This window comes from Pleurodeles waltl, chromosome 2_2 (assembly GCF_031143425.1).
Source record: "Pleurodeles waltl isolate 20211129_DDA chromosome 2_2, aPleWal1.hap1.20221129, whole genome shotgun sequence".
NCBI classification, from domain to species: Eukaryota; Metazoa; Chordata; class Amphibia; order Caudata; family Salamandridae; genus Pleurodeles; species Pleurodeles waltl.
Window position 1 is genome coordinate 968,272,732 of NC_090439.1, and position 16,688 is coordinate 968,289,419.

Below are 16,688 nucleotides of genomic sequence, written 5' to 3' on the forward strand. Positions count from 1 at the left end.
GAGAAGCACACAGAGGGCTGTGCGTCACAGGGAAGAGTGCTGGGGCTACACTGAGCATGAAGATCCCTTGGAGGAAAGGCCAACAAGCCTTGGTAGCTGCAAGAGATGCAGTGCACGGAGGAACTGTCCTGCATGGAGAGGCAAGGACGCACAGTCTCCCAAGTTGGACCACTGGTGGAGAGGGCCAAGGGGACCACTACAGACCACCACCCGTGATGTAGGATCCACGCAGCTCTGGAAGAGAGGAGATCCACGCAGACCGGTCACCGTTGGTGCCTGCGGATGCAGGGGAGTGGCTCCTTCACTCCAAGGGTGATTCCTTCTTGCTTCTTGTACAGTCTGAAGACTCATCGCTCTCAGAGGGTGCACAGCCTGGGAAATGTTGCAGAGAAGAGTCGTTGCTGTAGATGCAGATTTAGGTTCCTGGAGGGTCAGTTGCAGTTTCAGTGGCCAGAAGGTGAAGTAAACGTAGCAGAGGAATCCTGCTGGAATCTTGCACTTCTAATCTGAGGACCCACCCAAGAGGGAGACCCTAAACAGCCAAGTAAGGGGGATTGGTCACCTAGCAGGCTGACCACTTATGAGGAAGGAGCTGTGACGTCACCTCCCTGAAGTGGCCAGTCAGATGCTCCCAGGGGCCTCTGCCCACATTGGATTCAAGATGGCAGAATCAAATGGCCACCTGGAAGAGCTCTGGGCACCACCCCTGGGGTGGTGATGGACAGGGGAGTGGTTACATCCCTTTCCATTGTCCAGTTTTGCACCAGAGCAGGGGCCAGAGGTCCCTGGACTGGTGCAAACCGGTTTATGCAAGAAGGGCACCAAATGTGCCCTTCAAGGCATACCAGTGGCTTGGGGAGGCTACCCCTCCTATGCCATGTAACACCTATTTCCAAAGGGAGAGGGTGTTGCCTCCCTCTCCCAAAGGAAATCCTTTATTCTACCTTCCAGGGCTTGAGCTGGTCAAGCAGAAGGGCAGAAACCTGTCTGTAGGACGGCAGAAGCGCAGGCTGCCTGGAAAACCCTGCAAATTGGTAGCAGCAAAGCCTCTAAGGAACCCCCAGAGTGTATGGGATCATACAACCAGTAATGGCAACAGTATTGTGGCATGATTCTGACATGTGTGATACCAAACATGCATAGGTTTGGAGTTACCAATACAAAGCTGGACATAAGTGGTGACCTGTGTCCAGGACACGGGTGAAATGGCTTCCCTACACTTACGAAGTCCACAAGAATGGAGCTGGAGTCCATAGGGCACCTCTGCTCATGCAGGGCTGTCCTCACACACAGGTACCTGCACCCTGCCCCCTGGGCTAGGAGGGCCTACCATAGAGGTGACTTACAGTGACCTGGTGCAGTGACCTAAAGTGAAAGGGCGCATGCCCCTTTTCTTGTAGGCTGCCATGGCAGGCCTGCAGACACATTTTACATGGGCTCCCATGGGTGGCATAATACATGCTGCAGCCCATGGGGAACCCCTGGTGCCCCAATGCCCTGGGTACCATATACTAAGGACTTATATGGCAGCACCAGTATGGCAAATGTGGGGTGTGTGACGTCCCAAGCAACCAAATTTAGAGGGAGAGAGCACAGTCACCAGGGTCCTGGTTAGCAGGACCCCAGTGAACACAGTCAAAACACACAGACAGCAGGCAAAAGGTGGGGGTAATCATGCCAAAAAGAGGGTACTTTCCAAAACCATGGCCCTCTCAGACCTGGTATGGCTTCTTCAAAACAAACTACTGCAAGACTGATAGTTTAATGCATTGCCCTTTGCTACCAACTGGCTAAAAAGACTTCCTGGGAAACCCAGAACTCACTCTACATGTGGAAAAGCAGCATATGGGGCCTGGTTAAGGAAAGTACCTTTCATTGAAATTTCTAAGGTAGCCACAAGGAGATCAGAATATACTTGTTCCAAGCATTGCTGTTTAAGGTTCGGGCACATTAAGGAATCTATTTAGCTAAAAAGGGTTTGAGATGAACTAGTTCTTGTTAAAATAACTGACTGGTATTTCTGCTTGTGTTTTTTATTGACAACTGTGGATTAGAGATTTGTCTGCTATGTTTATGCAGATCAGTGAGGATCCTAGGATCCAGAAGGAAATGTTACTTACTTGTAATCCCAATTCTGCATCACAGGCATCCTCACTGAAGAAGAAGAAAAAAAAAAAAAAAAAAACCTCCCTCCTTCCCAGTGTCAACACATCTATTAGCATTTTAAGTTATTACACATTACTTGGGGTCATTCAAAAAGAACTGGGGCTGTGCAGTTTTCTCTGCAACTTCTTCACTTTTAACCTGACGGGAAACCTTGCCATTCATGGATTTCTCTTTGAATGTAGGTTAAAGGAATTTTACATAGGGTATCACGTTTCCTTCAGTTAGGTGCTGCAATGTGGTCTTAATGCAATAAAGAGTGACTTTACCTACTCAAGAAAAATTCACTAAAAGCTACCCCGTCTTACAAAATACAGCAGCATCACCAGACCATGGACACTGTGTCTATGTCAAACTACAGATAGATTGATATTTAGAAAAGTGTTTTGGGACCCAGCATATAGGCCGAAATATTCTACTTTTATGACTATCAGTGAGGATGCTACGATGCAGAACCCCTGTTCTCCCTACTGGCTTCTGTTGCTGTGTTCAAGCAGTGAGGAACAACTGGAAAAGGGGCTGGTGTACAGTGAGTGGCTTAATAGTGGGTGCGCTGTGGACACAGGAACAAGGTGATATTGGTGTGGAGAGTTGGCAATGACGTATATAGAGACATTTTAAGCTGGGAAAGAGGGGACTGGTGAATGTGGATCAATTGGGGGAAACAAGGAGAGGTATTTATAACTCTTGAATTTCAGATTGAGAGCCAGCCAGGTTAATGTCGAAGTGAAGGAACCTAGCAGGCTAGACAGGACCAGGGGAGCAAAGTTGAGGACATTTCTTAGGGGAATTAGAATAGCTTTAGTTATAGTAGGAGGCTGTTGTAGTACTTCCGTTTGCCCACGCTATTAATGAGGGCTCTTGGTACACTGCATGAGTGTATGTTGGGACAGGGCGATTCCCTGTATGTAATTTTTAAAGTATGCACCACTGCTTTGAAGTCCCCACAAAGTGATCTTAATATTTTGGTCCATTCCGTCCGTGACTTGCATAATGAGCATGCATGTGAACTAATTTCCCCTGTATTTAAGACATATGACCAAGAGATGCTCTGCACTCCAATGGGGAGATGTGTACATTTCATAATACATGTGACTGTCAGCCAACTGAACTGCCCTAGAACCAACAATGGTGTCAGCAAACTGATTTATAAGCTGCAGAACAGACATTCTCTCTGCAGTCTCTGGAGTATGAGTGCCTTACTGACCTCCCCTGAGTAAACTGTCTGTTCAATCTTTGGCAACGAGGTCTTTCACTGCATCCCTTGTGGTGGACACTGCAAAAGTGTGGGGCAATAATGGCAGAGTAGACAGCACCAGGAAAGTTTGTCATGAATGACCATTGCCACAATATAATCTATTATGGGATCTCTGCTGCGGGGTATAAAACGAAGGCTGGAGGAAGCGGGCCAGAAGGGCAAGTGATATCACTCCTGAAGCTTAATGTTCAGCAGGATCCTAGAGTGTGAAGGGACTGAAGACAGCGGTCTCTTGGGAAGGCCAAGTAGAGCAAGTTTTCTCTTTCCCCGTAAGGTTTCCTCCCCTTTTGTTCCCATGTTTTGGGACTCTCTCTCAGCAGAAGATTCCCAGCCCAACCCCTCCTTCATGCTGACACCAAGACAATGACTGTGCCAATAGACACCACAATTAGAACTGACAAACTGTGTCGAGGAACAAAGTATAAGAAGGGTCTGAAACTATACGCTTGTGGCCGAAGACCTCTGACTGACCATGGCTACTCCACAACGCACAGGGTGCCCTAGGAGAGATGGTGGGGGTTGCCAGAGAAGACTGTTTGAAAAACATATGCAGCAGAGAGCCCTGCTGGAGGGAGGATGCTCTGTGTTTGAGGGCTACTCATCACTTCCAGAAGAGCAGTGCACCACTTTGAGGACACAGCCAGTCGTGCGGTCCAGTTCGCTCAGTACTACACCTGTGCCAGCACCTCCAAGCGGCTCATGACCTTTGACACCCACTTTGGTGACACTGACTCCCGGAGACTCTGAAGTGCGGACTCCAGGAAGCTCTGTGGTTCCCCATTGGACCAACACCTCATCAAGACTCCTGGGGTGAGCTCTTGTTTCGTTTGGGTGGTAACTTTGTTTGGGCTCATTGCAGCTGTGAGAAGAGCTGTAACTGCTCTGAAGCTAGACTGCAACTGATCTGCAGTTTGCAGCTTTGTATGGGAAAAGGCTGGCCTGGAAGCGGCTGCCTATCCTCGTTTAAAGCAGTGGTGGCTGCCACAAATCTCAATGAGGGGAGAAGGGCGACGGGGCAGGTAAGTGTTTAAAAACAAAACAAAAAAAAACACTTACTTGTCCTACCGCTGCCACCGGTCGCCTTGCTCCACTTCTCTCCTGACGGTGTCCCAGCAATCCCTGGGATACCAGCACAGGCTCCCCACGTAATCCTGTTGCTGCTCTTGTGCTATACAAAGCATGAGAGCAGCACCAGGATTGTCGGCAAGCCAAACAGACATGTGCACTTAAGTGCACTCACTCCACTCCTCCTCCCCATCCCATGGTCAAGCCTCCCTGCACAGGCTGGCTCAGCCAGCAGCTGATAAATAAAACAATGATAAAATATTGTTTATTTTTCAGCTGCTGGCTCGAAGCCAGTGGGGTGACGCTCATTCACTATTGTGGAGGAGCCGCCCCTGGGCTAAAGACACCAGCGCAGCAGCGCATAACATTCTGCCTGTGGCACAAAAAGACATTGGGCACACCATGTGATTTTAGAGTTGTTCCCACGACAGTTCAAAAGAGGACTTGACTGTACTGGCAGAGATAGCTGTCGCCTCCCCCCCCACTGTGAGCCGTGCAGACACAAATAAAATGACAATTAAAACATTTCAATGCCATTTTATTTTTACTGGATTACTGTGCACTGCAGGAGTGCCAGACCTGAGCCCAGAGCCATGGTGGGCGTGGTCTCTGTTGCCGACTGGCAGCAGAGGACTAAAGGGGGGCTGACTTGACGCTCCAAAGTACGCATTTCACTTTGAACATCTGTTTTGCGTCGGCGCACTTTGAAGCTCTCCACTCCGTTGTCTTGAGGCAGATGGGTGGAGACCTAACAATGGCCTCCAGGCATGAAGGAGCATCCAACCAGCCCGCTCCATCCAATCCAGGGGATCTCTCCCTCTACAATACAGACAGCAGAAGAACACGAGGAGGACTGCAGCTGGGGTTAAGTGCTGTTTTATTTTATTTTAAATGTGTAATGCATGGAATTGTGTAATGCATGTAAGCGTAGTGGTTTTGTTTTATTTTGTAGTTAGTGGTAGTTTTTATTTGGGCTTTTGGAGGTAGGGGGCATTTTATTTTGCACTTTTGGAAGGAAGAGCGGTATACTTTGGGGTTTTGGAGGCAAGGGTTTTAATTTAAAAAAAAAAAAAAAAATGGGGGCAGTGGTGGGGCACTTTACTAGCCCCACCACTTTCAAAGGGTATCAGCCGCCCCTGATACAGAAAAGAAAAACCAGGACCGCTGACATTTACTCTTGTTTTAGCACACATGCGTACCATTCTCCTCAATCCCTCCCGCCCAACTCATTTCCTTAATCAAGAAATGTACAAAGAACATAATTACATTTCATTTTCTGCTCAGCGGTTCGATGCTCCCCAACTAGAAGTGAATGTGCCATCCGAGTCCCGAGGCGCTGCCCCTCCCACTCGTTAGTGAAAGGGCTGAGGGTCGGGCTGCCAAGGAGAGGGACATCTACAGGTTGAAGTGAGGGCTGGGTGGGAGGCATTCATTAGGAAACAAATGCATCGGCAAGGCAGCTTCCCATGAAATGGGGGGGGGGGGGGGGGTTACATTCTGGGGCTCGAGCTCCCGTTTCCACGCCAGCCTGCTTGCCTGCAGCGATTATTATGAGCGTATGCAAATTGAAGGGGCAATTAACAAGAAACAAAAAAAAAGGAGCGCTCACATGGCAGGAGGTGGCACCAATGCCAACTAAAAACCAGCAATTAGAAGTGGCACTGAGGGGAGCAGTCTAAACAATCCCTTCCCCCTCCTCGAAGCGGAGAACATGTCCTACAATTTCTCTATTGTGGCACAGCCGCTGTAACTGCTGGTGTGTAGAGCACACTTACTGCGTGCTGAAGGGCCTGGCAGCAGCGGGCGCCGCATGCTTACCTCAGTCGTAGAAAGCACCGTATCTTCATCGAGGCTTAGGACTGCGTCAGTGATTATGTTGTCGTAGGGTAGGAAACGGCTGCTCATGACCTGGGGACAAAAAGAAAAAAACAGAAAAAATGAGTGAATAGCACCTTTCACTCCTCCGTACCTTCTGTCACAAGTGCAACTGGGCGCCACCTACTGGTGTCACCGAGGAGGCGCACATCCCCGCGGGAGCACTCTCCCCTGATATCACGGCGACAGGACACACCCCGACAGGTGCCTTGACTGGCATGGAACCCATGCACAAGATGCAGCCGAGTACAGACCAAGAGACTACTGGGTTGGTTAAGTTTACCCAACATTTTCATTCATGCATTTCATTTCTCGGCCAACCAAAGTGTTCTACTGTTATCTCTAGATAATTCTTCGAATTTCATAAATATGCCTCTGTGGCTATTCAACAAAAGTAAAGTGTTGAATTCTATCTAGCAGCACGGGGGTCTTGCACCTGCTATTCTGTTTTTTTCTCCTATAAGATTACTTGATACATGAGGACAAAGTATCTACAAAAGGTCGATGTGCGCATTCAATCAGTAAGGGGTTCGAGACTAAAGGATTCGCCATATTTTATCATCTCGCCGACTTGATTTCTGTGTCGTGTCCGCAAAACCAATCCCGGCGGCTACCAACTAACGTGTAGGGGGCGGCGTTGCAAGAGAAGGCAGGCATACGACGAGCTACTACTAAGAGACATTTTAAGGCAGGGGCACAGTGGGTTGTGGCCCAGGGCTCCAGCCTTTCAGCAGCCCCTGACAGAGCCAGCTCTGTTTTGGAAAGAGTCTTCCCCCGAAGCCCTTGAACAATTCCTAAACAGACTGATTTAAATACCGATTGCTTTTAATAGATTTTTAATGTGGCTGATGTGTGAGAGTCTACTACAAACACTGTGCAGAGAAATGTATTTATGTTTCATGCTACATCCACAACCATCCGTGACCTGGTCAATAAGGGCATGAAAGACCTGAAACTGGATCATAAATTCAGACCTGTTCCAAACTGAACCCCTCAAAAAATAAATAAAAAGAAAACTAAAATACCCCTGCCACCACTGTCGGGAGCAGCGGGAGCGCCCCCACCCGCAGGGCCCGCAGCGCCGCGGCTCTGCCCGCCTGAAGCCCCTTGGCACGCAGCGCCGGGAGCCCTGCTTACGGAGCAGAGACGGCAGACAAGCGTGGCGGGCTTCGGGCGGCGGGAACAGCCGCCCCAGGGTCAGCACCTACAAATGCCTGCCGCGGACGCGCTGCTTTTGACTCCCGGGTAACGCCGCGTTTCACAGAGCTCAGGCATTAGCCAGCAGCATCCGGGCCGGCCAAGAGGCAAGTCTCCTGACGCGGTTTACATGCCCACTGACTCGGTCGGAAACCATTAGCGGCGGATTAACGGGGGCGCTGACCTTTCCCTGGTTAGCCCGCACGGACCCGGTGGGGCACGTTGCAGCAGGGAACGCTGCTCCGTCAGACGGGGAGGGTGAAAGTTACATACAACCCCCTCGGGCGCTGCTCGTGTCCACACGCAAAACACATTTTTTAAAGTCGTTCTCTAATCTCATATTCTAGCGGCGAAGGCTCCTCCCTCCAAAAGCCTCGCGATGATCCCGGTTTAAAATATGGCTCCCTGACTCCTTGCTTTCACCTCGGATACCTTGACCCCTACGAAATGTGGGCGATACAGTCAAGATCGATCTTTCTAGCCGCAGAAATCGCGTACTAGAAACACTAGGTTACTACAAACAGGAAAAGCTAAAGGGAGGAAAAAACGTCAAGTCACACCTATATCAAAGTCAAGGGTGGTGTGTACCCGAGACACAGACCAGAATTTGTTATTTTGAACTGTGGTTCCATCCTCCTGAAGTTGCAATAATGAAACAAGTTGCCTCCACCAGTGTGTCTTTTGTGAAGGTGTAAAGCACCTACCTTACTTTCTCCTTCGATTACTATCACAGGCACAGCAGTGGCAGGCCAGCGGTGTTTGGCGGGAAGAGGCTTATCGCAATTCCACAAGACGATGATCTGAAAGACACATACCTCTGGGTTACATGCATGCTAGTACCTAGATTTCCTCTTAAACAGACCTCCCTTACGGCTTACTGCAACTAATCAGAAAATCTAAGGGCTTTTCTAGTACAGAGTGCTCTGGTAGACCCTCACAACCCTATAGCAGACACCTGTAGGGTACAATGTTCAGATTCGATCGTGCTCTCCTCTCGAGCACCCACAAAGCATACACAACTGGCTTGTACAGAAGCACAATCATTTTTGCAGTCCAGCGGGCCTTTAACAGAGCACCAACAAAACACTTGAGCTGGACACGAAAACCAGAAACCTACGGATAAAGTCACAAAGTAAAACATAGGGTTCTGTAGATATTCACCCCTATTACAATGCTTTAGGTCATGTGCTGGAAGAAAAGCTGGATACAAAAAAACTGCTAAGGCTAGAACAGATAGGTAAGCACTGGAAGTTAAAAGTGTAAATGAGATGAAAAGACAAGGAGATACTGGACACCCGCAGAACAGTAACCCAAAGCCCTCGTCACCAGCAGACTAGACTATGGCAAACCCTTTTATGTAGGCACCTCTACCAAGCTCACCAATAAACTCCAAGCACTACTAAACACAGCTGCCAGACATATACTCAACCTTCCTCCACAAAGACACACTTCCAAGCACCTGGAGAGCCTTCACTGGCTCCCCATCCTGAAATACGCAACCTTCAAACTCCTCATTCTCACCTACAAAGCAATGCACAACCTGTGCCAAGTGACTGCATCCACTTCCACATCCCTCCCAGGCACCTCAGAGCAGCTGGCTTACTGCTCGCCCACACCTTCGCATCCTGCACACTCATACAGGATGAAGCACCACCTCTGACATTGGTCCTAAGACCTGGAACAAGCTCCACCACCCTCTTGTTCAGAAGAAAACTGGCTCTGCACTTGGCTTCTCTCGGACAACCCAAATTGCACATTTTAGGGCATCACTGTGTGACTATGGCACCACACAGATCCTTATGGAGAAACTGTTACTATGGTGAATGAACGACATGGCTACATCAGACTGCTTCACATTCCCAACTTATAACCAAGAAGAAAATATTTGGAAGATCAAATAAAAGAAATGCAAAATACAGATGTAAGCAGAAAAAAAAAAAAAAAAAGACTTGGCAAAACATAATGTAAGCTTAAAAGCTGCCATCAAAGAGAAAAGCTTGCAGAAAGTGTGTGGAGGCTTTGAGTAGGCTGCAAGATGGTTCTTTCAATGTTTATAAGATTCAGGCTTTAGCATGTCTATGATTAGTCATGGAGCGTGCCTTAGCATGGGACAAATGCAAAGCCAACTTGTCAGTTCCGGAATTCTGAACTCAAAAAGGTGAGACGTGCCAGCACAGTAAGAAAGATGTTAATACTTCACAATAAATTAGGTTACCTGACAACGCAGGCTGACGAAAATGCATGAATGTATTGCATAAAATTATACTGGACACAACTCTCGTTAGGTGTATTTTTGCAGTATTCTGCAGAGATGAAAGTCATCAGTGTGTGCACAACTGTGCTATATATCCCCCCCATATGTGACTTTCTGCTGAGATGTTTTTTCGAGCAGAGGACTTAATATCTGAGAGTCCACTACTGGTGCATATCTTGTCAAGACTCACCCGCAGGCCGTTTTTAGTTTCTGTTGTCAAAAGACATATCGTGTACAATATGAATATTTATAGTGGGCTCTGTGTTAGCCCATTACTCATCACTGGTTGGATTTTTTGTCAATCTCAATTACTGGCTTCATGTTCGATGGCTTTCCTTCCTGTTCTTGAGTGTGACCCTCTTCGGTAGAATTGGACAGCATGCCTTCTATCTTTGCACTTATTGCAGGGAACTACTTTTTTCTTTCAGCACTCCCTGGGAGCCCACACGTGTTCTCATTCTCTCCTCCATGTGCTGATTCTACCCAACATGCTTGCCTCTGCACTGTCCATGCCCCCCACCACAGCTCGTCAGCTGGTTTCTCTGCCCCACCTCACCCTGCCGCAGCTCATCCAGTGCTCCCTATTGTTTGGCAGTGTTGACGTGCTCCACCTCCACTACTCCTCCAGTACCCCCAACACTCCATGCCACCTTTTACAAAATTCTTTTTCGGGGCGCCAGCAGTTGCAATTTGCTACGTGACCACCTGCTTTTCTAACATGCACTTTCATGCACCTGGATTTACTACTCCAAAGTGGGCATCTGCCATCTTAGAATGGTAAACCGAAAGCAAAGGAAAAAAGGCAGTGTGATGCATAAGTGCGCATGCTTAGTGACACACACAGGCACATATATCATCATGCGGGGACTGTCCAGAGTAAAACCAAGCAAAAAAAATATGGCCAACACAGTGACAATTCCTGCATGCGTGGTGACGCGTGCACACCTATGTCATCATCAAGCTGCAGGTGGCGAGTCTGGCTTGGTTTGGCGAGGTTGTGGAAAACTGCACCAACCATTTTTTTCTCGTTTTGCAGCTGCTCTGCAACAGACAGCATTGGCAAAACCAAAAAGCCAGCTGAGCTTTAAAGAAGGGACTTACTGGGTTTGCTAATGTTTGTTTTTGTGTTGAGTCAGTAGCAGAGCACGAGGCTCTGCTAATTTGGGGGCTGCAACACCGCCTGTTCCCAAACTACAAGAAATGGCGGACCTATCATAGAAGACTGCATACGTTTATAATAAGCATTCTAAGTCATTACACTTATTGTCTAATTACAGTCCTAGTGCATTCACGTTCTCAAATATACATCCACCGTTTAGAGCAAGCTTCGACATCTTGACCCAGCTACCCAGGGAGAGCAGAATGTACAGAGAGTAACCTTGCTATCCAGCGTCATTGCAGCGATACCGGCGGTCCTGGGACACCAGCGGTGAATAGCAGTGCCCCCCGTCTTTGGACCAGTAATCAAAGACTGCCACAGAAACCAGAGAAAGTGCATCTTAACTTGCACACATACCCGCATGAATGAAAATCTGCAACATTCGACACCACAAAGGGGCGCTAATGGAAGGCACATCTCACTTCCTAAATTTAAATAGCAAACAAACTGCTTTTAAATTCATAGGTGGCCGAAGACTGTCTTGGATGCGTCACAAACTTTATATACGCCGATACATTCATAACTGGCACAGTTTAAAGCGCTGTCCGTGAGACAGTCAATGAGACACATGAACAAGATTAAGAATGGTCTTCCTGTTCAGGAACAGCTGGCCCAAGATCCAAAGCGAGATCGCCCGTCTAGGAGTATAGCACAGAGTGCCCGTCTAGGAGTACAGCAGAGAGGTGCCCGTCTAGGAGTACAGCAGAGAGGTGCCCGTCTAGGAGTACAGCAGAGAGGTGCCCGTCTAGGAGTACAGCAGAGAGGTGCCCGTCTAGGAGTACAGCAGAGAGGTGCCCGTCTAGGAGTACAGCAGAGAGTGCCCGTCTAGGAGTACAGCAGAGAGTGCCCGTCTAGGAGTACAGCAGAGCGCGCCCGTCTAGGAGTACAGCAGAGCGCGCCCGTCTAGGAGTACAGCAGAGCGCGCCCGTCTAGGAGTATAGCAGAGCGCGCCCGTCTAGGAGTATAGCAGAGCGCGCCCGTCTAGGAGTATAGCAGAGCGCGCCCGTCTAGGAGTATAGCAGAGCGCGCCCGTCTAGGAGTATAGCAGAGCGCGCCCGTCTAGGAATATAGCAGAGCGCGCCCGTCTAGGAGTATAGCAGAGCGCGCCCGTCTAGGAGTATAGCAGAGCGCGCCCGTCTAGGAGTATAGCAGAGCGCGCCCGTCTAGGAGTATAGCAGAGCGCGCCCGTCTAGGAGTACAGCAGAGAGGTGCCCGTCTAGGAGTATAGCAGAGAGGTGCCCGTCTAGGAGTATAGCAGAGAGGTGCCCGTCTAGGAGTATAGCAGAGAGGTGCCCGTCTAGGAGTATAGCACAGAGTGCCCGTCTAGGAGTACAGCACAGAGTGCCCGTCTAGGAGTACAGCACAGAGTGCCCGTCTAGGAGTACAGCACAGAGTGCCCGTCTAGGAGTACAGCACAGAGTGCCCGTCTAGGAGTACAGCAGAGAGTGCCCGTCTAGGAGTACAGCAGAGAGTGCCCGTCTAGGAGTACAGCAGAGAGTGCCCGTCTAGGAGTACAGCAGAGAGTGCCCGTCTAGGAGTACAGCAGAGAGGTGCCCGTCTAGGAGTACAGCAGAGAGGTGCCCGTCTAGGAGTACAGCAGAGAGGTGCCCGTCTAGGAGTACAGCAGAGAGGTGCCCGTCTAGGAGTACAGCACAGAGTGCCCGTCTAGGAGTACAGCACAGAGTGCCCGTCTAGGAGTACAGCAGAGAGGTGCCCGTCTAGGAGTACAGCAGAGAGGTGCCCGTCTAGGAGTACAGCAGAGAGTGCCCGTCTAGGAGTACAGCAGAGAGTGCCCGTCTAGGAGTACAGCAGAGAGTGCCCGTCTAGGAGTAGCAATCCAAGTGAGGGGGGAGTAGCAATCCAAGTGGGGGGGGAGTAGCAATCCAAGTGGGGGGGGGGGGGAGTAGCAATCCAAGTGGGGGCTGAAACACTGAGTCTGCGTATCACAGTACAATAGAACGCCCATGTATGTCCCTATCATTTATTGCCGTTGTGGCCTGACTGCTGCTGAACCAACAGTCTGGCTAAGCGCTGGGCTGGATAGGCATTTAATAATCACTTGTGTCCGCAAAGTTGATTTTACACTGTAAAAAAAAGTAATGTGACGGATACATTTAATTATAACTTAAACATAATAAAAATATAACTTTTACCACAATGTGTGGTTCTAATGCTACATGTATTAAATATCAAATGGAAATGCATTTTTACTGCCTGTTTATATGAGAAAGCTGAAAGAAAATGAAGATGCTCACCTGCGAACAGTATTGGGATTTGGCTACAGCAACAAGGAGTTTCAGGATAGGTTGTGACTGGGAAACCAAGGGCGTTACTGCATGAATAACCGCTGTAAACTTGGAAGGAGACTTCAAACCTGAAACAAAAAAAACACAGAAATGAGGTCTCCTTTCCTGAACTGTAACAATCCAGCCTTCCACAGTAACCCAGATGTGGACATGTGCTGTGACAGACTTGCCAAAGCGAGTATACGCTGCTTACAGGGCCGGCCCGGGAACCCAAAGCAGCCCTGGCAACCTTTTCTGACCAGCCCCCCCCCCCTCCCAGGCAGTACCACTGCGCGCACAAGGAGGCCTTAAAAGTGCGTGCAAAGGTACCACGCACCGTTTTAAGGCCTCATGGGGAGTGTGTGCATGCACGAGCTTGCTGCTGTTTTGGGAGCGGAGTTCGCAGCACGGCTACAAAACCGGCCCCCATCCTTGCAGCCCACCGGGGAAACGCCCGGTGCCCGCTATGGCCAGCCCGGCCCTGCACGTTTGGGAACTGTATGTAACAGGCGGGAACAGCCCCTGGTTGAGGTATACACTAAACATGCCAATGCCAACGTCTAAAGAGCTGGATAGTCTGGTCACATTACAGCTACTTCTGAGCCCTTGAATGCGATGGGATGTGGCAGTTAGGGACATGGTCAACCTTTTCAATAAATGAGTTCCGTCATCAAACGCGGCAAGTTCAAATCCCATATCAATCCCTTAAAACCCACCCAACTGTGATAGGTCAACAGCGAGCCGGGCACTCGCTGTTCACCTATACTTTCAATGTACGGAAGCAGACACAATAAATCCTAATATTACTGTTTTCAAATGTACAAACTGTATATATTTAGAGTTGTACGAACATTATAATATGGGTAAAATACTTCTTGCAATCTAGAACTTTGATGGGAAGTGGGCAAAAAAAAAACAAAAAACTGTGCTTTCTCCAATAACTACCAACATGTACAAAAGATACCAAGGCCTGGACTATTTAGTTTATCCTTTATGTGCTCTGATGCTGATTTTTAAGAAAGATCTCGACCTAATAAGTGGGTTCTTTTAGTTTTGGGTCGAGGGTGCCTGCTTGTTAACCAACCTTATGTGATCCGTTAACAAAGAGCCTTGAGGAGCACTCCCAGGCAAGGGCCTTTGTTACCTTGAGTACACTGCTTGATTGGGCAGAAGACATGCACCTTCAACGAGAACGAGTGTCTGTTGCCCTCCTATTGGCTGCAAAGGTGTTTTCCCTCAGGTAACATGCCTGTTACATTCAAATGAGATGACGCAAGGACGTATGGGGGGAAGCTACAACTTCCCTATTGGCTGCAGAGTGTTCTCCCATTATTTAACATGGCAGCAGCCTCAGAATGTAATGATGTGGGCACAGGCAGGGAAAGCTCTACAATCAGGGGCCTGGGGGGCTGCATGGAATGAAGTTCCACGGGAGACAGATAGGGGAACAAGGTGGGGCCGCAAAGTGGGAACACCCTCCCCTCAAACTTAGAGCCGGCTCATAGCGGCCCCATCCGTTTGCTGACAGTTAGGTCAATTCCTCTCTGTCAGTGACTGCTGGTAAAGAGTTTTGTGTTAGTAATTGGAGCGGAGGTTGTGCTCCTGTGGTCCTGCATCCCTCAAGCCTCTTTACGTGATATATACATCTTCGATCAATCTGCAACGGGCCTGGCTCTTTAAGCGCATAAAAGACAGATGTTGAGGCACTTCTCTTTTATTAAATGGCTGAGCACTGTGGACAAACCGAGCTAGCAGGGACCAGAAGCATACTAATCATTCCATCATCTCATCCCAGCAATGCAGAAGCCACCAATTACAGGTACCAGGGAAATCTATACATCTACATTAGGACAATCAATACTAAATACATTTCAGGAGTAAAAATAGGAACCGGCTAAAACCAGCGATGGGTCTATTAGAGGTAAGAGACCGAGTGCCACAGACTCACAACAAACCTCATTCCAACACACACAGAGCTCAGAGTTCATCAGCTCAGGCGAGCAGCCTTCCTCGGAGACATGAGTGGATGCAGGGGAGGAAAGCTGCACATACACATACCTTTACATCAACTTCCTGCCTTAAAGACGCCTACAGCCCTGCAAAACATGGGAATTCAAAGAACGTATTCACGACAGGCCTCAGGAGCCACAAACTCGGCCAGATCTGCATTGATCGAGGCAGTCGACATACTTCGGGACCAAGTCGTAGGGATATTTCATATTTTACCCAGCATTCCGCACTGAAGACGGCTATTTCTGATGAGCTGCTCGGAAATCAATGGTGTTTTCGTGTGAAGACCCCATTAGAGAAGGGTCACCGACAAGGATGCTCTTACCTAGATTAGCATAGTAGTAAGGAAAGTCTCCCAGATATGATGAATACTGCGGCAGCACGAACAGTCCTCCGGGATGCTTGTTCCATATTAAGCTGTTTCGTGATATGTGTTTATCAATTCGGTCCTGGATGATCTGGGAGAACAGAAATATGCAGGCGTTAAATATTTTACAACGCGCAGCCTCTCAAACACTGCAAGTCAGAAACACCACATTGAAACAATAGGACAAAAAGAACCTCGTGCGCATCCCGCCTTCACAGTCTAGCATCTGAGGCGGCAAGTATACTTTTATTTGGATTCGCACCTTCACCATCTCTATGGCATTAGAAATCTACTGGGCTCCTTTTCTCAAAGATCGTGAACGTCCGTTTTCCAGTCCACCTTTTATTTTCTCGCAACTACACATGTCTCGTTTCATAAACCCCTTTGACAGGGCTTGTTTAAGGATAGGCAGCCTCGTGGTACTAGGCCTCTGTATTGCTTCCATCTGTCTAAATTAGCAGTACCCAACGGCGGTCCAGCAGGATCGGATCCATGCCGGGTTTGCTGAATCACCGGTGATGTAATGCAGATTAATTTAGTTCCATGTATGTAAGCGCCTTTTATCTAGCTATAAGGAGAACCTGGCCTGGATCCGACCCTTCTGGAGTTCATGGTGCCCTTCCCACTGGTTAATTCTGCCAGGCCTACTTCTTTCAGAGTCCTTCTATACTTAACCTACTGCTACGCCAACAGTGTTTGTGCAGCGCGTTTCAACCACGAAACGGCCTGGTGCCATTCCCACATGGCTCCGGGATTTCCGACTGAGTCACCAGCATTAAACTAGTCGATCTGCACGGGTACGTGTGCAATAGAAGTTTGACAACTGATCGAGTTCTCCTCACTTAAAACGTGTTACAGAACGAGATTTCAGGTGCAGTGGATACTTCAAGAGAAGCACTATTCCAACTCATTCCGTAAACATCAAACACCAACTGCTACTAGCACCAGTGCACACAGCACCAAGTAGAACTGCCCCAGGCCCCAGGGAAAGGTACACTGTCTCCGCTGATTCTTTTCAGTAAAGGTGGGAACTCTAAGCTGCCCTGTGATTGGGC

At 48.7% G+C, this 16,688-nt stretch overlaps 1 protein-coding gene across 1 annotated transcript in view; it reads right to left on the bottom strand.

The window, feature by feature from the left end:
- EXT1 (exostosin glycosyltransferase 1) overlaps positions 1-16,688 on the bottom strand; it is a 248,912-nt gene that overhangs the window by 11,233 nt on the left and 220,991 nt on the right. The window contains exons 5-8 of the mRNA XM_069220651.1: positions 15,592-15,724; positions 13,227-13,345; positions 8,263-8,358; positions 6,305-6,394 (exon numbers count right to left, since the gene is read on the bottom strand). Coding sequence (XP_069076752.1) covers positions 6,305-6,394; positions 8,263-8,358; positions 13,227-13,345; positions 15,592-15,724 — 438 coding nt within the window. The remainder of the gene's footprint in view (positions 1-6,304; positions 6,395-8,262; positions 8,359-13,226; positions 13,346-15,591; positions 15,725-16,688) is intronic.